Raw genomic sequence first — 21,935 nt, 5'->3', positions numbered from 1 at the left:
ACTTCCTTTGTCCTACCATTAGTAGCCTTGCCTTCGGCTATCTTAGGCTCCTCGAGCTGGAATTCCCACCCTAAACCTCTCCATCGTTCCATTTGTCCTCATAGGTATTAGCTGTGGCTAGCTAGTAGCACTGTCGCCTTTGAGTCAGAAAGTTGTGGGTCCTACTCCAGAGACTTGAGCGCAAAATCTAGGCTAAATATGGAGAAGATGCCTCTTGGTTGGAGGTGCCATCTTTCAGGTGAGACATTAAACAGGGTCTAAAGCCCTGGTTGCCCTCTGAGATGGGCAGAAAAGGTCACATGATATTTTTTGAAGAAGAGCGGGGAAATCACCACTGCTGTCCTGGTCAATATTTATCTCTCAATCAACACCTTTTAAAAAACAGATTATCTGGTCAATAGCACTTTGCTGTTTGTGGAGCTTTGCTATGCGCAAATTAATTGCCATGTTTTCTCCATTACAAAAAAGTGACTATACTTCAAAAAAGTGCTTTTGTATGTTCCTAGGTCATGAAAGATGCTATATAAATGCAGTCTTTCTTTCATTTTAATGAAGATCATTTTATATAGCTTTGTGATGAACAGCAACTTGTATTTATGTAGCGCCTTTAACATAATAAAATGTCCCAAGATGCTTCATATGAATGTTAATCAAACAGAATTTGATTTCAAGTCATATAGGGACATATTAGGGCAGATGGTCAAAAGCTTAATCAAGGAGGCAGTTTTATAGGAGTAGCTTGAAGGAGAAAAGAGATAGAGGGGCAGAGATTGAGGGAGGGAATTCCAGAGCTTAGGGTCTTGTCAGCCAAAGGCAAGGCTGTCAGTGATGAAGCAATTAAAATGGCATTGCTTGATGCCAGAATTGGAGGAGTGCAAATATCTTGGAGGGTCGTAGGGAAAAGGCTACAGAGAAAGGGAGGGCAAGACAATGGAAGGATTTGGAAACAAGAATGGGAATTTTAAAATTGAGGTGTTGCTGAACTGGGAGCCAATATAGGTCAGCAAGCACATTGTTTGTAGGATGAATGAGACTTGGTTAGGCCACAAGCAGCAGAATTTTGATTTTTTTCAAGTTTGCAAAGAATAGAATTTGAGGGGAGTTAAGCCTAGAGAAGACAAAAACATGAGTGAGGGTTTTAGCACCAGATGAGCTGATGCAGGGGCAGAGTGGAGCAATGTTACAGAGTTGGAAATAGGTAGATTTTATGATGGCATGATATGCAGACGAAAACTCACATTGGGGTCAAGCATGGCATCAAGCTTGCTAACAGTCTGTTTCAGCCTCAGACTGTTGCCAGGGAGCGGGATGGAGTTGGTGGCTTGGGAATGGTGTTTGTGGCAGGGACCAAAGACTATGGGTGGAATTTTCCAGTCCTGCCAAAGGTGGGTTTCATAGAGGATGGGAGTGGAAAATTTAGAGGGAGGCCAAAAATCAGATTCCCACTGGCAGAAAATCATTTTGGAATTTTCCCCTCACCACTTTCATGGGCCTCAATTATTTACAATATATATTATATATAGATGAGGGAAGTGAATGTACTATCACCAAGTTTGCGGATGACACAAACATAGGTGGGAAAGCAAGTGGTGAGGATGACACAAGGAGTCTACAGAGGGATATAGACAGGTTAAGTGAGTGGGCAAAAACTTGGCAGATGGAATATAATGTGGGAAAATGTGAGTTTATGAACTTTAGCAGGAAGAATAGAGGAGATGAATATTATTTAAATGGAGAAAGACTGCAGAAGGCTGCAGCACAGAAGGATTTGGAAGCCCTTGTGCCTGACTGCCAAAAAGCTAACATAAGTTCAACAGCTAATAGGGAAGGCAAATGGAATGTTGGCCTTTATTTCAAAGGGAATGGAGTATAAAAATAGGGAAGTCTTGCTAAAACTATACAAGTTAGACCACACCTAGAATCTAAGAAAATATATACTGGCATTGGAGGCAGTCCAGAGAAGGTTCACTAGGTTGATCCCGGGTATGGAGAGATTTTCTTATGAGGAGAGGTTGAGTAGGTTGGGCCTCTACTCTTTGGAGTTTAGAAGAACGAGAGGTGACCTTATTGAAACATATAAGATTCATAGTGGGCTTGACAGGGTAGATGCTGAGAGGTTGTTTCCCCTTGCAGGAGAGTCTAGGACCAGAGGACATAATCTCAGAGTAAGGGGGTGCCCATTTAAAACAGAGATGAGGAGGAATTTCTTCTCTCAGAAGATAGTGAATCTGTGGAATTCTTTACGTAGAGGGCTGTAGAGGCTGGGTCGTTAAGTATATTCAAGGCTGAGATAGATAGATTTTTAATCAGTAAGGGCATCAAGGGTAATGGGGACAAGGCAGGAAAGTAGAGTTGAGGATTATCAGATCAGTCATGACCTCATTGAAAGGTGGAGCAGACGCGATGGGCCAAATGGGCTACTTCTGCTCCTACGTCTTATGGTGGGTTGAGTTTCTCACTGACCAATGTCAAGAACTCCATTTGCATGCAATACCATGTCATGAATTCTCATTAAAAATGCTACTCACTGGAATCACGCTACCCCTGTGTCACGGCAGTGGGAAATTAAACTAATTTACGTTTGGAAATAAGTGGCATGCAGCTGTCCACCCTCACATTGAAAAATAGTCATAGTCCCTGGTCTGGGGCCAAGGTTGGAGTGAAAGATTAAAGGCAATCCTGGAGATTGTGACCTCATATTTAGGGTGAGAGATTAAAAACACTCCTGGGACTTTGCTGGCCATGCCACAGGGCTATGCATGGCACGCACATCATACTCCTGCTCCAGGGAGGGGCAAGGCCTGTGTGCTCAATTGGGATAAGGAAAAGCTTGTTGTGCAGGGCATGTTCATTGTGCTACAATTGGTGGTGATAGGCTTGTCAGACTCAGTACTGGGCTGCAGGTGGGATGGTCATGGTTAGGGGAGGCATCTGCAGCCTGTAAACAGGGAAAAATAATAAGTGGCCGGTGGGGGTGGTACTTGAAGCTTTCCTGCGTGGTTTTCTGTATGTGACCATGCACACAGCCTCAAGATGAGGCTGGGTGAGATCCACATGGGGCAAGGGGATATCAACAGTGATGGGTTCAGGTGGGAGGGCTGGAATGTCCATACAACAACAATGGGACCAGGGTTGCTGGGGGAGGCTGGCGAGTAACAGGAAGGAGGTCTACCTACACATCCAGGAAAATTGAAGGGACCCAAACACTGATAGGGGGAGGGTCAAAGCTGGCTTCAAAATAAAAATGTAGCATCACCACCACCTTGAAACCTCAAAGTCATTGCACAGTTTAAATCGAAATTGGAAAAGAATCTGCATGGGAAGGGTTTGAGGCAGTGTGGGAAGAGCCCATGGCTGGACTAAGGCGCCCCTTCAGGGAGCACCCTCAAACTGCTTTGAGTCACAACATTGAAATAGAGTCAGAACTGAGAGAAAAGAGGAAGACTTCCTTCAGAAGGTGCAATTGGGGCCAGTGCCTCTTGTGCACTTTAACGAGAGACTGCAGGAGTCATTGGCTTCACAATACACTTGCTCCATTTGAGAATTAACAGAGGTATGTGAAAATGGAAAATGCAGGCAACCGTTAAAAGGACACCCACTCAAATGGTGGCTCATGACACCTATGTGTCATCCTCAGAGTGCCTTGGAAGAGAGATACAATACGGCGCATAGCTCGACATGATCCATCATCAAGCAGACCATTGGCATCTTGAAGGTGTGCTTCTGATGTTTGGACCACTCAGGTGAGGCTCTGCAGTACTTTTCAGAGACCGTGTCCCACATAATCGTGGTGTATTGCGTGTATTGAACCTGGCGGTTCAAAGGAAGGATCCCTTGCCAAAGGGAGACGCAGAGGAGGCTGAGCGCTCCTTGGATGACAAAGGGCAGGAAACTGAAGAGGGAGATGAGCATCAGCTTCCACGTGAGGATGCCATCAAAGAAGCACAATGTGGAAGACGTGCCCATGCCACACTGATAGCCACAAGATTCCAGGAGGAGTAGGGTACAGGCAACGGGACAAGACCACATTCCTTCTGTCCTTTGGTGCCATGCCAGTGTATTGAAACCAGTAACAGAGAGCAAGCTCAGAATTCGGACTTGCATCTTCAACCCTCATGATTCACCAGGCCCTAATCTTTCGAAAGATTAGTGGCGAAGCCTGTATCCATGCGCTCTAGGAGGTGAAAGTTGGCACAACAGCATAAACACTGCGTCAAAGGACTTGATGCAGTCATCACCACCTTAATGAGAAACCTTTAGCTTACACTGAAACGTGCACATGGTTGGAGAGACCATCATGGCTGCAGGTCATGTGCTTTGGCACTGACAATGAAGACAGCCATCTCACTTTGAGAAACAATTACAGCTAACCCTCCAAGGCTATTGAGCTAACACATTTTGCAAACACTTCCAATAAAGAGTTTGACACATCTCTCTGACATAACACAAGGGTTGATTAACTATCATAACTCTACACATCACATGAATGTGAAGCTCACAAAGGGAGGCAATCACCGAGGGGGAGCATGGCTCACCCTCGCAGTAAGAGGGCACATAGATGAATATTCACAACTATTTCAAATGACGACACCAGTCTCATGTACAGCAAATGTATTTACAAAGGTGCATGATATATACAGTGATTGAACACCTGTGACCCAGAAATTATGTCAAAGTTTCTTAATTTTTCTAACCCTATCACTACATTTTGGTGCATTGCCGACATCCGCAGCAGAGGTGGAGGCAGCCTGCTGACTATTACACACTGTTGTCTTTGACGTCTTTGGCACTCGTCCTCTAGAGGTCCGAGACCTGGAGGGCCCCGGCCTTCTTTGGGCGTCCTGCTGTGGGACAGGTGCACCCTCCTCGGCCTGTACAGCTGAGGGTGATGGGGTCACAGGCAGAAGGGATTAGGATCACTTGGACAATCTTGGGGAGATGGCCCTATGGTCTCCAGCTACTGATCCTTCCCCCAATGAGTGCCCAAGGGCCCCTGCCTGACTCCCTGAAGGGGAGGAGTACCTGGAAGGAGGTAGAGGTGCCCCGCCACCCTCTCGCCTAGCCACTGATGGATCCCACCAATGCCTATAGCGATAGAGCGCAGGTCTGAGCACAAATCCAGCAAGATCAGCCACCCTCCCCATTGAGACCTCGAAGCGCTCACAAGTTGGAACCACGACATCAGACAGAATGCAGACAGACTCCTCCATCCTTCACTCCAGTCTGTTGACTGCCTCTCACCACTCTGCCTGATCTTCTGCTGCCTGCCGTTGCTTCTCCAGCATGTTTGCAATGGCCATTTCCAGAGGCTCATCATCTGACTCAAACTCAGCAGTTGCCTGATCTCCAGCAGTCCTCCGAGTACCAGAGACATGGGCTGTCACTGCCTCTGACTGCTATGGAGACATGTCTGAGGTGTTCCCCAGAAAGTGACCTCGAGCCCATCTAGGACTGTGACCCACTGGGGTATGTCTCTCTGCATTGATGAAGGGTGCAGGTGAATGCAATGAGGGGTGTTCTTCACATGGATCCTCATCATCCTCCTCTGAGGTAGGCTGGGGACTGGGGCTTATGTTAGCTGTGCTGATCTGTCTGGACCTGCTGCTCCTGTAAGAGAGAGAAGGTAGATTTAGTTCACGAACAGGCTAAATACAAAATTGCATGTCACTCACTGTGAATGTCAGGATGTGATCAACTTATGGAGCACTCATCCATACAGGCTTGCTGGGAGAGGCCGATCTCGCCTTCACCACAGGAGCAATCTCTGTCCTCCCTTGCTGACTCGGCGGCATCCTCCTCGAATTCGGAGGGCTCCTGGATGTCAGCTGTCCCTCCTCCAGCCTAGGATCTCTCCCTGTTGTTGTGGGCAAGCTTGGCCTGCATGAAGACAAATAGATGGAATGTGATGAGAAGGGATGGAGCAGAGGTTAGGAAGCATGCATGTTTCCTGTGTGTGCTGAGCCCTCCCCAGTAAGGGCTGAGGATGGAGTTTGTGCAGCATGATAGAGGAGATGCTGGTGATGTTAAAGTGTCCATGACACAATCAGTGCTGATGTGTCCCCCGCTAATATTGTGCGAGATCCTGAGCTGTGTAACCCTTCAAGTGCTTGTGGCCATTATGAGTGTGTGATTGGAGTGAACTGAAGGTTGACTTAACCTAGCAGAGCAGATAAGATCATGCTTCCTCTTTCTGCACTGGATGACATTTCTCAGGCAGGTGCCCAACAAGCTGACCTTCCTTGCACCCGCCTCCCAGTTCAGCAAGGTGAGTCTGGTGGACCTCCTGGAGCCATCCCTCAGGTAAAGGACAACCCAGCGCTGGCAGACTCCACAGATGAGGGTCTCAAGGGAGTCACTGCTGAACCTTGATGCAGCTTTTTTATTGGGTGCAGCCATATGAAGACAGCAAGGCTGGAGTGAGTGAATGTGTGCTTGGGTACTGTTTAAATATGGCGCCTGGACCTTCGCCCCCACTAGGTGACAGTGGGGCAGATGAATCGATGCCCATCCCAACATGTGATTTGGAGAGCTACTCACTAATGCATAATTAATTAGCTTCCGAGCATGAAATTAGGTGGGAGTTCCCGCCATGCCCCCCAGCGGCAAACTTGCTGCGAAGCCGCCCGCCACCACACTTAGGGTGGAATTTGCCATTTTGAAGACTATGATTTCAGCCTTCCCAATATTTAGTTAGAGGAAATTTCTGCTCATCACATACTGGATGTTGAACAAGTAGTTTGATAATTCAGAGACAGTGGCGGGGTTGGGAAAGGTGGTGGCGAGGTAGAGCTGGGTTTCATCAGTGCACATGGAAACTGATGCTGTGTTTAGATGATGTCGTTGAGGGGCACCAGAGGTGATGGTGTGGGAATTGGAAGGAGCTCTGACTATGACTGGATAGATAAGAATGGAACCAAGCAAGTGCATTCCACCAAATTGGATAAGGGAGGAGACGTGTTAGAGGAGGATGGTGCAGTCAACCGTGTTGAAGGCTGAAAACAGAGCAAGGATGATGAGGGATAGTTTACCACAGTCACTCCCAGTGAATATATTCAGTAGACTCATACAGGCCAGGAAGGTCCAAGTTGGACCCTGAATCAGTGCTGAATTAACTGATATAAGCCAAATTAGAGACAGACTTTTTTCCCCTAATGTAGACAGGGGGCATTCTTGTTTGGGTTCCCCTTCCTGTTCAAAATGGAGCGAACTCTGCTGGAAATGTGCATGTGTGGGTGATTGGACTCAGCTATGGTGCTCCCAGAGTCAATTATCCAGCCAATATTAGCTGGCAAAATGAAATAATTCACACTCCAAAAGGATTCCATAGAACCACATCTCACTAAGGAATCCACAATCTTGAAGGTGGGAAGAAAAAGATGAGAATTTTGTCATAATTAAAAACAAAATGTTTGATTTAAGACAATGGACAATAACAAAAGCTGGTTATTAATTTGTAGTGTAAGCAATGCTATTTATTTACTTATTTTTTAAAATTACAAAATTAAATTGCAGGTGATTGTTCTTGTGACTGAGATAGACAGATTTTGACTCTCAGGGAATCGAGGGACATGGGGAACGGGCAGGGAAGTGAAGTTAAAACCCAGTATCAGCCATGATCATATTGAATGGCGAAGCAGTCTTGATGGGCCATATGGTCTATTCCTACTCCTATTTCTTGTCTTCTTGGTATATTTATTTCAGCAGTGGTTATTTTTGTTTTCGGGGATTTGCATAAGCTATGATTTAATGTCAAACTTTATAATGTTAAAAATAATATTTATTCAGAGTAGAAAAATTTTAAAATGTTTACAACTTTGACCCCTATCACCTCTGCACAGCAAAAGTGCTGTAAACTCAACAGAATTCTTTTACTCCCAGGGCATGGGTTTATAAAGTATGTCAGCATTACCGATTAAGGCTGCACGCAGTCTATGCAGAGCAATTATATTACATTGATCAGTGCTGGATCTGTATTGACATAACAAAAATTACTATCTACCACATTTTGTTTTGATGATTTTTTTGTGCTTATCAATGAACTCAGTGTCAGCATGAAGCACTCCAAGATCAGTTGTAGCCTGACAAGAGGCTGAGAAAGCTTTCACAATTTTGCTGCAACAATCTACCTTATTCCTACTATTATCCTTTCTTGCTGCAGTTTATTTTAAAGGTCTTCTCATTGAGATTGTTGGTTAGATATTGATATGAATTCAATTCATAATGTGTGTGTGTGCTATGTAAGTTTGCAGTCCATGGACATTGTAACATGTAAAAGGTACAGTATGTTCCAATACTGTTAAATTGGCTCCTGTCTAGTAACAAGGGTGGGGCCTGCTGGGAGTTTTTTGATTGGTCCTCCAGATCAGTTAAAGGGTCAGTCAATTTGAGTCAGAGAAGAGCTTCCAGGCAGCAACAGTACTGTGAGCTGGTTGTGCAGTTGGGACTTCGGAGACAGCCCAGGAGCTGTTTGGTGGCTCCATGCCGTGGAAAAGGTTAGGGCTAAAAGAAAGCCTGGGAGCCACTGATAGTTCAGTGCAGCTGAGAGTGGGTTCAAGGAAGCCCACAAGCAATATTTATTTATTTTTATTCATCCGTGGAATGTGGGCTTCACTGGCTGGGCCAGCATTTATTGCCCATCCCTAGTTGCCCTTGAGAAGGTGGTAGTGAGCTGCCTTCTTGAACTACTGCAGTCCCTTGGTGTGGGTACACCCACAGTGCTGTTAGGAAGGGAGTTCCAGGATTTTGATCCAGCGACAGTGAAGGAACAGCAATATATTTCCAAGTCAGGATGGTGAGTGACTTGGAGGGGAACTTTTAGATGGGGGTTTTCCCATCTATCTGTTGCCCTTCTCCTTCTAGATGGTAGTGGTCGTGGGTTTGGAAGGTGCTGTCTAAGGAACCTTGGTGAATTACTGCAGTGCATCTTGTAGATGGTACACACTGCTGCTACAGTGCATTGGTAGAGGAGGGAGTGAACGTTTGTAGATGTGGTGCCAATCAAGTGGGCTGCTTTGTCCTGGATGGTGTCAAGCTTCTTGAGTGTTGTAGGAGCTGCACTCATCCAGGCAAGTGGGGAGCATTCCTTCACACTCAGATGGTGGACAGACTTTGGGGAGTCAGAAGGTGGGTTACTCATCGCACTATTCCTAGCCTCTGACCTGCTCTTGTAGCCACAGTATTTATATGGATAGTCCAGCTCAGTTTCTGGTCAATGGTAATCCCCAGGACGTTGATAGTGGGGGATTCAGTGGTGAACATCAAGGGGCGATGGTTGGATTCTCTCTTGTCGGAGATGATCATTGCCTGGCACTTGTGTGGCGCAAATGTTACTTGCCACTTGTCAGCCCAAGCCTGGATATTGTTAAGGTCTTGATGCATTTGGACATAGACTGCTTCAGTATCTGAGGAGTTGTGAATGGTGCTGAACATTGTGCAAACAGCAGCGAACATCCCCACTTCTGACCTTATGATGAAAGGAAGGTGCAGCTGTGAAACATTGAAGTTCAGAAATTCAGAAGCAGCGCCAGCTTGGTGAAGCTAGCTACTTGGTTAAAAGCTGAAATTCTGCTGGTAATTAGACGTTTGTGAGAAGTCTCCGGAATCCTGCCAAATGCAGTTTCAGGAAGAGATTAAACTACCAGGAGCTGATCAGTCATTGAAGTAGTCCAGGTCAGAGCAGCTCTGAGAGAGTTCCAATGCTAGATCTTTGAAAGTGCAAAATTGGAATCCCTTGAGAAGAAGGCAGAGTCTCAATGAGATTTGGTGACTCAGTGTCTGTGATGTCTGGGTGGGTTGCTGAGAAATTTGTGGGATCTGCCTTGACTGCATTTGTCATTTGATGTGCAATGTGGTATGTTCGACCACAGTTTGTTAATTAATTCACGTCTACCTCATACCTATCCTGAATGTTAGAGTATAAGATATATCTTGTAAATTTTTTTATCTTTTATGAAGTGTACAGTAAATTTTGTTTGTCCTGTTTGTTCAAAAACTGTGGAATCTTGTGTCTTTATTCTAAAAGCAGGGTGTCTTTAATCTCAACCTTTAATTTAAACAAAACATTACTGGTCCCTAACTGGACCGCCCCCCCCACGTCCTGGGGTCTGGCCAAGGATCGTAACAACATGAAATTACAAACAGACATGTGTGTGTCGTCTCCCACTAGAAACTGACTGAATTACCCAAATCCATTTTATTCTGATGGATAGCCAACAAACAAAGGTTTTCATTCCATCAACTGGGTTGAATTCAAATCCAATTCCCAATAGCTAACCCAATACACTATTCAGTTTCCTCAAAACTGCCAGCACAGAATAAAAAAAAAGGTGATGAATACAATATGGTAGAAGACACAAATTATTCTGCCATATAAATATATATTTATAATGGTCCTACAACTGTGTTTTGCTCTGTTAGGTGCACTTGCATAAAACACCTGATTCTAAGGAAGAAGGTCAAGAAGGGTTTCCCTCCAGAAATTCTGCCAGCTCTAACCTGCAAATACTGGAGGAAGAGGAAGATGGAAAAATACACAAGGGGAAGTACCACCAAAGTTTCCAGCTATTCAAACCCATCCGAACAACACATAAGTAAGTAAACATGTCAGACAAGTACAATAGTAGCAGGACAGCACCATATAGCTTGGGGAAATCCAGACAAACTCTCTTCCCTTGTTGGGGGTGGGGTGGGGGGGTTGGTGGTGGAGACCAAGGCTTCTTTGATCTGGTGATGTAACTATGCGCTATGGGTTAGGGTAGATCAGATCTGGCAAATCCGCAAGAGCTAATGACCCACTGCAGCTAAAAGAGCTGCAGTGATATAGTGGACGTGCTAGAGCTGCAGTGATATAGTGGACGTGCTAGCTATGATTTCTTAAAATTTCTTAGATTCAGGAATGGTTCCACTAGATTGAAAGCTGGCAAATGTTACACCACTTTCCAAGAAATGAGGGAGAGAGAAAGCAATGAATTACAGGCCAGTTAGTCTAACATCAGTTGTTGAGAAAATGCTGGAATTTTAGAGTTTGAGGATGTAACTAATAGGGCAGTAGATAAAGGGGAACTAGATGTACATACCTGGATTTTCAAAAAGCATTCAATAACGTGCGGCACAAAAGGTTAATAGGCAAAATAAGAACTCGTACAGACATACATAAGAATATACAAAATAGGAGCAGAAGTAGGCCGTTTGGCCCCTCGAGCCTGCTCTGCCATTCAGTAAGATCATGGATGATCTGTGTTTCAAATTCCACATTCCCATCTACCTTCAATAACCTTTGATTCCCTTGCCTAACAAGAATCTACCAACTTTGCCTTAAAAGCATTCAATGACTCTGCCTCAGAAGGTGGTGGAGGCGGAGAGTTCCAAAGTCGCACAACTCAGAAAAAAAATTCTCCTCATCTGTCCTAAAAGGGTGACCCCCTAATTTTAAAACAGTGCCCCTGAGTTCTGGACTCACCCACAAGAGGAAACATCCTTTCTATGTCCACCTTGTTGAGGCCATTCAGGATCTTATATACTTCAATCAAATCATCCCTCACTCTAAACTCCAGTGGAAACAAACCCAGTCTGTCCATCCTTTCCTCATAAGGCAACCAGCTCATTCCAGGTATCAATCTAGTAAATCACCTCTGAACCGCCTCCAATGCAATTACATCCTTCCTTAAATAAAAAGGCCAAAACTACATACTGTATTCGAGATGTGGTCTCACCAAAGCCCTGTATAAGTGAAGCATAACATCCTTATTTTTATGTTCAATTCCTCTTGTAATTAAGGAAAGCACTATGATTAACCTTCTTAATTACTTGCTGTACCTGTTAACGAACTTTGTGACTCATGCAATAGAACACTCAGATCCCTCTGCATCTTGGGATTCTGCAGTCGTTCTCTATTTAAGTAATACTCTGCTTTAGTTCTTCCTGCCAAAGTGAACAACTTCACACTTTTCCACATTATTACTCCATCTGCCAGATTTTTGCCCACTGAGACCCCGCATCTGGAGCACTATGTGCAGTTTTGGCTTCCACATTTAAGAAAGGATATACTTGCATTGGAGGCAGTACAATGAAGGTTCCCTAAATTGCCCCCTGGGATGAGAGGCTTGTCCTATAATGAAAGGCTGAGTAAATTGTGCTTATATTCTCTGGAGTTTAGAAGTATGAGAGGCGATCTCATTGCAACCTACAAAATTCTGAAGGAGCTTGATAGGGTGGATGCTGAGATTGTTCTTGCTGGACGCTGAGATTGTTCCTGCTGGTCAGGGGGGGGATGCAGTCTCAGGATAAGGGGCCAATCATTTTGAACTGAGAGGATGAGCAATTTCCTCACTTAAAGGGTTATGAATATTTGGAATTTTCTACCCCAGAGGGCTGTGGATGCTCAATCGTTGAATACATTTAAGACTGGGATAGACAGATTTTTGGCGTCTCGGGGAATTAAGGGATATGGGACCAGGTGGGAAAATGCAGTTGTTGCCCAAGATCACCCATGGTATTGAATGATGGAGCAGGCTCGATGGTGTGTGGTATATTGCTGCTCCTACTTATATACACTAGAACTCCCTTTTTTATTAATTGGTTTATTTTCCAAAAAAAAAGAGTATACACTAAAACTAGATGCAGGAGTAGGTCAATCGATCCCTCAAGCCTGCTCCACCATTTGATAAGATCATGGCTGATCGGATTGCAGCCTCTACTCTACTTTGCTGTTATAATGTTAGATTCTTCATTTACAAGGGAGTCAATCCAACTCTGCCTTAACATGTATTCAATGATCCAGCCTCCACTGCTCTCTGGGAAAGAATTCCACAGACTAACCATCCTCAAAAAAAATTCTCCTCATCTCTATCTTAAATGGGAGACAGCTTTTTTTTTTAAAAACTGTGTCCTCTAGTTCTAGTACCTCCCATAAAGGAAAACATCCTCTCCACTTCCACCCTGTCAAGTGCCCTCAGGAACCTATATGTTTCAATAATATCATCTCTCGTTCTTCTAAACTCCAATGGATGGAGGCCCAACCTGTCTTCATTATTTACCCTTCATCCCAGGAGATATCATGAATATGCACATCTATATTTAGGAGGAACTCAGCTGTATACAAATTGAAGGCAAATAAAATATTGACAGCCAGTGATGGATGTCCCCTGTCTTGTTTGCATGAGTGTGTACAGTTTTATGACAGTCCTTCTGATTTCTTCATGTACAATTGATTCACCCCTTACAGAAGAGTGGCAGTGCAAGAGCATGACTAACTAAACTCAATTTTGCAAATTAGGCAACCTCTATGCTTCCTCTAAGCCTTCACCTCCTCTTCCAATCATGCAAACACAAAGGGATATCCATGAAGGCAATCTGGTATGAAATATGCCTGGGTAAAGGAGCAGATCTTGCAGATGGTTTACACCTTTAAGATACAAGATGCATTTGAAATATAAATTATCATTTGGCACATTAAAAAATGGATGCAACTAACAATGATGGAGACAATGGGCTGCATTTTACAGCCACCCCACCAGGTGTGTTTTCAGCAGGGGACACAAAATATGACAGATGGCAAGCCCACTGCCTTCCTGCCCATCCCCAACTTGTAGCCTAAAACAGTAGGTTGGCAGATGCCAAAATTGGTAGCCTGCCATCCGTTTTAAGTAGTAATTAATGGGCAATTGATCTTAGTACCACAAGCAATTGACATACGCTGCCCATGTCATAATATGGTTGGAGTTGGCCAGCTGTTTTTTTTTAAAAACCCAAATGGCTAAAAGGCAGGAAGGAAGGTGGTCCTTCAGTCGGTGTCCTATGTACATCAGGCCAACCCCCCAGCCCTAAAAAAGATGATAACCCTCCCCCCATTTAATGCCTTCCTGCCTGACCTCCAAAACCTGTCTCCCCACCCCTAGGGTGCCAAATCCATTCCCACCCTAAAAGCCCAGGACTTAGCTTAGTCTCGGATCCATTGGTCTTCTTCTAGGGACCTGCTTGCAGTCCTGGCAGCATCCACAACTGAATTCTCCCGCTGCTGGGACTGCATTGGCCAGCAGCTCTCAAAAGTGGGATTTCCTCCCCTCAGTGGGAGGAAGTCTCTCTCTCTGCTCATTTAGGCCACCCTAGTGTTATCGCTGCAGGGTGGCATTTTTAAAAAAAATATAAAGTTGGTCAACTTGAAACCGACTTGTGTGACAGGGCAGTGAGCAATATATCTGCACCCCCCCACCCCCCCCCCCGTAAAATTTTATGTCACCCCTTAAAGTGACAGGTTTCAACACTGCGGTCACTCAATCCGTAGTATTCTATAGACATTATGGGATGGTATCCTAATTTTGGGACATTAATGTGAGTTTCATGCAGGCAGTACTTCTGTTGCTTCTGGAAATCCTTATAATGTACAATCATTAAACCTCAGTAGCCATATATATGGAGCACCAATTCTGAAGTGATACAATATCAGTAAGTGTCTAAAACACATTGTAGGCCTTGGAGTTCTATTCTACAGAAAAATAGCATCAAAACAGGTTACACCTTTAAACCAAAATGCAGTTACATTCTTCCATCCCTTGCCTCAGGGAAACTTATTGTTGATCGCCAAACTAAAAATTGTGTATTTTTCAACATTTCATTACCACGCTGATAGTGAGGTAAATTATTTTCAATACTTAGAAAAGCCTTTGTTTTGCTCAATTAGATACTTGCCTTGCCTTCCCCTGGGAAAATTGAGGCAGATTTTTTTCCCCACCAACCCATGGAACACTTGTTATTTCATGGCAATATACTTCTTCAGTCAATCTCCACATCCTCAGGTCAACAACAATAATCTCCATTTTTACTCAGCACTTCTTAACAAGGTAGAAAGTTACATGTCACTTCATAGAGATGTTAATGGCTGCTGTGGTAAGGAGTTGTGTCAAGAGCCAACTGATGCTGTACTCAGTGGGCCTGATGGAGAAGATGAATTTAATAAGAAGGAAGAGTGAAGCTGCTGGTTAACGAGGTCAGGAGTATGAGAAGATGAGAGGAGTCAGTGCAAAGTAGAAGGAGTCTGAACAGATTGTCTCAAATCTTTGAAAAGTTTGTTTATACTTGATATTGGAAGTAAAGTGGTGAGAGGAGATAGTCTGTTATTGATGCAAGGGGTATGGATTGGTTCTGGGTTTAGTTTACATTATTGTGTGTACAAACACAGCAAGTTCAACTTCTTGTAAAGTTGATGATCATTTTGAATACTATTGTGGAACTCAACATACTGCCTTCAATTCAGCATAACAAAGTTGCTGATGGACACAATCCTGCTGAAATATTAAAAATTAAATGCAACATTTCTCTACTACTGACTAGTATCAATAAAACAATGGATACGTATTTTACATATTAATACTACAGTTAACAAACATACAATGTGGTTAAGATAATAATTATCCAGAGTAAAAAGTCTTACTTGTTTAATATGCCTAATTGACATATTCACTAGCGTGAAATGTTTCGGAAACTTCTAGCTGATGTCAGTTTAATAGCTACCCTTTTCTTTCAGGCACAAACATCCAATTGACAACTCAGGCCTATTCTCTTTTATGACCTTGAATTGGCTTTCTCCCCTAGCATGGAAGGCCTACAAGTACTCTCGACTGGAAATGACAGATCTCTGGAACTTGTCCAGAAATGAATCCTCCGAATTAAATTCGCGACGGTAAGAATATCTAGAATTACCAGGCAACTTGCTTCTGTTGCCGCATTTTGCCATGTCATCTCAGTAACTTAAATCAACAAGATCAAGAAACAAGATCTGTTCTGAAAACAGAGTGAGGAGAGAAACATTTAACTCTGAGCTAGAGTCGGAGACTTCAGACATATTAGATGTACTTAACTGAATTATTACCCAGGAAATGTTGAACAGAAAAAACCTAGCCTAACTCCTGGGTAACTCCAAAACTGATCCCCTCAATCACTGTGACCTCCCCCTACCACCCAACTACCCCTCAGATCCACCTCACCCACCTTACCCGCTCATTCATCCACTCACCCATTCACTAACATTCAAACTTGACCATTAAACTTACCATACAACAGCTAGTAAAGTAAAAAGGAGGCATATCCTGCCTTTTCCCTAACTACTCCACTGCAATGGAGTTCTCCAAAGGTACTGCGCTCCACATTCCTGGTAAAGCTGGGCTCGGAAGACCTAACAAGAAACGCATTGCAAAGATAGGAGAAAGTTTGAGAGGAGTGGCAATCCAAGGATGATTGCTGCACCTTGGAAGATCCGGGCGAAGATTTCTAAATACTTGACTATTTAAACAGTTGATTCTTCCATGGGATATGGGTGCTGCTAGCACTTTTTGCCCATCCCTAATTGCCCTTGAGGGCAGTTAAAAGGCAACCACAATGCTGTGGGCCTATGGTCACATAGGATAAACCTAAAGGTAACGACAGCAGATTCTTTCCTCAAGGATGTTAGTGAACCAAATGCGTTTTATGACAATCAATGATGGTTTCATAGTCACTATTACTGAGATTAGTTTTCATTAGAATTTTTTGATTAATTAAATTGATTTTAAAATTCCACCAGCCTCCAAGGTAGATTTGAACCCCTGTCCCCAGAGCATTAGCCCGGGCCTTTGTATAATCCAGTGTCATTGCCACTATGACGCTGTCTCCCCCAAATTATCCCCAAAGAAAGAAAGTAACCAAATTCCTTGAATTCTTTTGCGAACCTTTAACTAACTATTTGGAGATCATATTGTAACATGTTTTTGAGCACAAAAATCAAGACTAGCACTCTTATGCCATATTGAGGGAGTGCTGTCTTTCAGGTGAATGTAAATAATCCCATGGCACTATTTTGAAGAAAAACAGGGATGTTATCCCTGGTGTCCTGGCCCATATTTAGCTGTCAATAAACGTGACCAAAAAAACAAAACAGATTATCTGGTCATTGTCACATTCCTGTTTGTGGGAGCTTGCTGTGTGCAAACTTGCTGCTGCATTTCCTACATTACAATTGTGACTATCTTCAAATATACTTTGTTGGCTATGAAGTGCTTTCAGATGGCCAGTGGTCATGAAAGGTGCAGTATAAATGCAAGTCTTCCTTTCTTTTAACACTTCTAGTGTGCTGCAAATGGCACAGTTAAGACAAGAGCATAAGATGACTTTTTTTTGGCATCCTGGGTGAATGCCTAAAATAGAGGCAAGGTCCTTTAAATATGTTAATGGCAGGACGTAACGTCTGTTGAAGGTCCCTTTTGTTGTAGGGCGTTGGATACAATTCAGTTGGTCTGAAGAAGTCTTCATCGTCATGTGTAGGTTAACTAAGTCTTTAACGACTCTTGGAATTATTTACAAATATATAATAAAGGGTACAAGCAGGGAATTGTCTCCATGCTTGCTGAAACACATGGCTCTGTCCAACACTAGACTGACCATGGGTGTGGGTCATACACTCTTACATCACTTGTGTAGGAGGTACTGTACTCAGTCCCACTTTAATCCTATATGTGCCAGACCTTTATACTACACCCTTTACAAAACTGGCTCCCAATGAACAGGACAGGTCATGGGCATTCTTCATTAAGCCACCATGACTGCCATCTCCAGGTCAATTTTGAAAAAAGGGACTTTTTTTAAAGCCTGTGTTGCTAGGAGGACTCCACAATCCTAACAGTCACACCCACCCTGCCGAAGATGTAGACGAGGCTTAATTTTGGAGCACACTTGGGCCTCTCTTTGGAAACATGTTCTTGCCTAAAGCCATGCCTGGGCCCGGATTAATTTGTATCCTCTAGAGTTTTTAAATTTTGAAGTTAAATGGAGCAGTGCATCTGTCACAAGGAGTATATATCATAAATTACCTGGTGAGATATTGAGATATCATACTGGTAGAAAAGCTCTCATGGATTGAGACAGAATCGAAGCTTTGAGGCTGTAGAGCTAAATCCAGGATGACAATGAGCTGACACTAGGTACCTATAATAGGAATCATACAGGCAACAATATTCCTTGGAGCACTAACTTACCGTTCGTCCACAAAAATACATGTTAGCTTAAAGTACTAGGATTTTTCCTGTGTACCCAGATAACATTCATCAGATGGATGACAGCCCTATATCCAAAGACCTTCTATACGGTGAACTGGCCACTGGGTCACGACCTCTTGGGTGCCCATACCTCAAGTACAAGCAAGGTATGAAGATCATGAACATTGACACTGACAGTTGGGAGCCACTGACAGCTGTTACCTCTGGAGACTGACTACATTGGAAGGGGCAAGCAGAAATGAAAAGCTCAACTAGCCAAGAAGAAAGCCCAGAGAGAATAGAGGCCAATGAATAGTGTACCTTCTCAGCTCACTCTTCCTCTGCACTAAGATTGGAAGCGTTGTGGACAGTGAGGAAGGCTTTCAAAGCTTGCAGGGGGATCTGGACCAACTGGAAAAATGGACCAGAAAATGGCAGATGGAATTTAATGCAGAAAAGTGTGAGGTGTTGCATTTTGAAAGGACAAACCAAGGTAGGACATACACAGTAAATGGTAGGGCACTTAGGAGTGCGGAGGAACAGAGGGATCTGGGAGTTCAGATACATAATTCCCTGAAAGTGGCATCACAGGTAGACAGGGTTGTAAAAAAAGCTTTCATAAATCAAAGTATTGAGTATAGGAGTTGGGATGTTATGGTGAGGTTGTATAAGACATTGGTGAGGCCAACTTTGGAGTATTGTGTGCAGTTCTGGTCGCCTAACTACAGGAAGGATATCAGTAAGATTGAAAGAGTGCAGAGAAGATTTACTAGGATGTTGCCGGGTCTTAAGGAGTTGAGTTACAGGGAAAGATTAAACAGGTTAGGACTTTATTCCATGGAGCGTAGAAGGATGAGGGGAGATTTGATAGAAGTTTACAAAATTATGAGGGGTATGGACAGAGTAAATGCGAGTAGGCTCTTTCCACTTAGATTAGGAGAGATAAACACGAGAGGACATGGCTTTAGGGTGAAAGGGGAAAGGTTTAGGGGGAACATTAGGGGGAACTTCTTCACTCAGAGAGTGGTGAGAGTGTGGAACAAGCTGCCATCTGACGTGGTAAATGCGAGCTCACTCTTAAGTTTTAAGAATAAATTGGTTAGATACATGGATGGGAGAGGTCTGGAGGGTTATGGACTCGGTGCAGGTCAATGGGATTAGCGGAATTATATTTCGGCACAGACTAGAAGGGCCGAATGGCCTGTTTTCTGTGCTGTAGTGTTCTATGGTTCTAAATGTGGCAGGGACTGCTTTGCCAGAGTAGGGCTCCTGAGCCACACCAGGGGATGCTTAATAGAGTTGATCACCATAATGCAATCCATCATCTTAAGAGATGGAAGGCTGCCACAATTTAGATAGTAATTCTGTTTGCCAACACTAGTCCTGTATTGTTGAGTACAATATGGTCTGTTTTGATGTTGACCTCTCCCTCTACAGTAGCACAGCCATATGCCAAATTCTCAACTCTATCTGTTGATCTTTTACTGTTAGGAAAGGATTGAGTTTAAGTATATTTCATGTTAATGTCCTTAATTGGTTAAAAATAGCCAGTAACAATGAACAATGATGCCACACTGCCTTTTGCTAACATGCTTTATCCTAGATGTAAAACTTACTCCAGTGGTTTGAAGCATCAATAATAAAGGTATTGCCCGAGTACCTTTGTTCTCCATTGGAAAGATTTTTGAAGAAAGTTCTCAAAAATCTTGTGGATAATTATATCAAACTCCTTCTAATGGGAGACTGGAGAAATTGGAAGTCATTAAAAAGTAAAATAGGGCAGGGTGTAAGACAGGTAGCTAACGGCATCCCATCAGCTTATTTGGCAATATTGTTATATTAAAATGAGCTCTTTTTTACCCTGCAGACTTTATGTCTTTGTGATCTATGAACATTACATTACTGGCAGTAAAATTCTATCCTGAGTTCCACTGTTCATCTGCACATGTTTGGACCCATTGGTTCCAGCAGGTGGTGTGCCAACATTCCAGCTTTTGTGTCCTCAGAACATGTTTTCCTACCCATGTATCATGAGCAAATTTAGCTACAACATACTCTACCTTGTCATCCAAGACATTAATATAGATTGTAAATAGTCAAATTCCCTGCACTGATCCCTATAGCACCCCACCAGTTAGCTTACCACCTTAAAATAACCCATCTATTGCAACAGTCTGTTTCTGTTAGTTAGCCAATCCTCTATCCATGCAAACATATTACCCCCAACTCTTACCCTTACTCTTACATAGAGCTCTTACCTATGTGGCACCTTATCAAATGCCTTTTGGAAATCCAAATACTACATCTGGTTTATCTGCCCTGCTCCTTACATCCTCAAAGAACTCTATCTAATAACATGTATTAAACTGCTCAACTTCTCTGTCACATTTTGGCATTTTATGGCCTTTTTTGACAAAGGAAGTTACAAACAGTTACTTTTAATGTTGGGTCTTTATTTACAACTTTGGAAAAGAAGCCTTGAGATGAAAGGTAGTTAAAGTACTAAATCAACGTCCCCATTAGGCTTCATCTCAAAACTGTTGCTTGGTCTGAAAAATCAAAAAGCATTTCTGAGAAAGGCATAAACATGGAGCCCAGATCACAGGAATATAATATCATTATCTTGTGTTGTGCTATGGTGCATTGAGTCACCTCGCTAAAGATGCTTACTAAACCCAAATAGTTATCTACAGCAGATCTAATAATATATGGGCCTGTATCTTGTGCTCCCCAGCATCAGATTTAGGGAATCCCTCTGGTAAGTTCCCAGGTAAAGGTTTGCATGGCAATTGCCCAGGAGTGTACACTTTCTTTGGACCAATGCACTGCACTGGGAACTATCCGAAAATGTGGTTTAAATTGCAAACTTTGGATGGTTCCATCGGGGTTATACCAGTAGTTACCCAGGAAAAGTAAGAATTAAAACCTCTAACTTCTGAGTAACTATTGTAAAGACCCAGACTGACCCCATACCCCCCATTGACAGGCTGATTCACCTTGTTAAAGACCCTGCCAGTCCAAGCTTAAGGCTGGCAGGCAGGCCAGGAGCCCCGGCGGGCTCCAGATTATTCATGAAACTTCATCCACTGACGGGATGAAGTTTCATGTCCGTTTTTTAAAAATTTAATAAACTTTATGTGTTTCTTATTAACATGTCCCATCTCGTGTGACATTGTCACATGAGGGGGACATGTTGATAATTTTAATGTTTCTCTATTTTTTGACTTTTCTTACCTGTCAGTAAACTCCCCGAGACAGCACTTTGACAGATGGGGAATCCCTCCACCCCCCCCGCACAGGAAGCGCATAGTGCTTTCTGTTGGGCAGACCGCTGGGCGGGCCTTAATTGGCTCGCCCACTCAAAATGGCGGCCGGCCCCGTTTAGCAGCGGAGTTCGGCTGCCCGCCCGCCGCCGAGCCGGTGGGGCCCGCCCACCATCCAAGGGCAAAATTTTGCCCCTTATTTATCATTTAGCCTTTCTTTGCTGTTCTTGATATTCTGTCCAGTCTTCTCACCTGCCATCCTCCTTTGCACAATTCTGCTTTTTCTTTAAGTTTGTAGTTATCTTTTTCAGTTAAGCACTGCTGGTGGACCCACCCCTTGGAATTTTACCCTTGGCGGAAATTTATCTATTCTAAGTATTCTGAAATACCCCTTTAAATGTCTGCCACTGCATCTCAATTGATCTATCCCTTAATCTCATTTGCCCATTCACTTTAGCTAGCTCTACTTTCATGCCCTTATAATTGCCCTTAAGTTTAAGTAATAGTCTTGGACCCATCCTTCTCTCCCTCAAACTGAATGTAAAATTCAAATCATTATGATCGCTACTACCTAGGGACACCTTCACTACAAGATCATTTATTAATCCTGTCTCATTGCACAATGCCAGGTCTAGTATAGCCTGTTCTCTGGTTGGCTCCAGAACATGCT

The 21,935-nt window shown here is 43.4% G+C and overlaps 1 protein-coding gene across 1 annotated transcript in view; it reads left to right on the top strand.

The window, feature by feature from the left end:
• LOC144683753 (ATP-binding cassette sub-family C member 5-like) overlaps window positions 1-21,935 on the top strand; it is a 225,188-nt gene that overhangs the window by 58,525 nt on the left and 144,728 nt on the right. Inside the window, exons 4-5 of the mRNA XM_078547108.1 lie at window positions 10,417-10,589; window positions 15,521-15,676. Of these exons, the coding sequence (XP_078403234.1) occupies window positions 10,417-10,589; window positions 15,521-15,676 (329 nt within the window). The remainder of the gene's footprint in view (window positions 1-10,416; window positions 10,590-15,520; window positions 15,677-21,935) is intronic.

The sequence above is a fragment of the Cetorhinus maximus genome, chromosome 8 (genome assembly GCF_964194155.1).
Source record: "Cetorhinus maximus chromosome 8, sCetMax3.hap1.1, whole genome shotgun sequence".
NCBI lineage: Eukaryota > Metazoa > Chordata > Chondrichthyes > Lamniformes > Cetorhinidae > Cetorhinus > Cetorhinus maximus.
The sequence above is the reverse complement of the archived record's forward strand: the minus strand, read 5'-3'. Positions and strand labels throughout refer to the sequence as shown.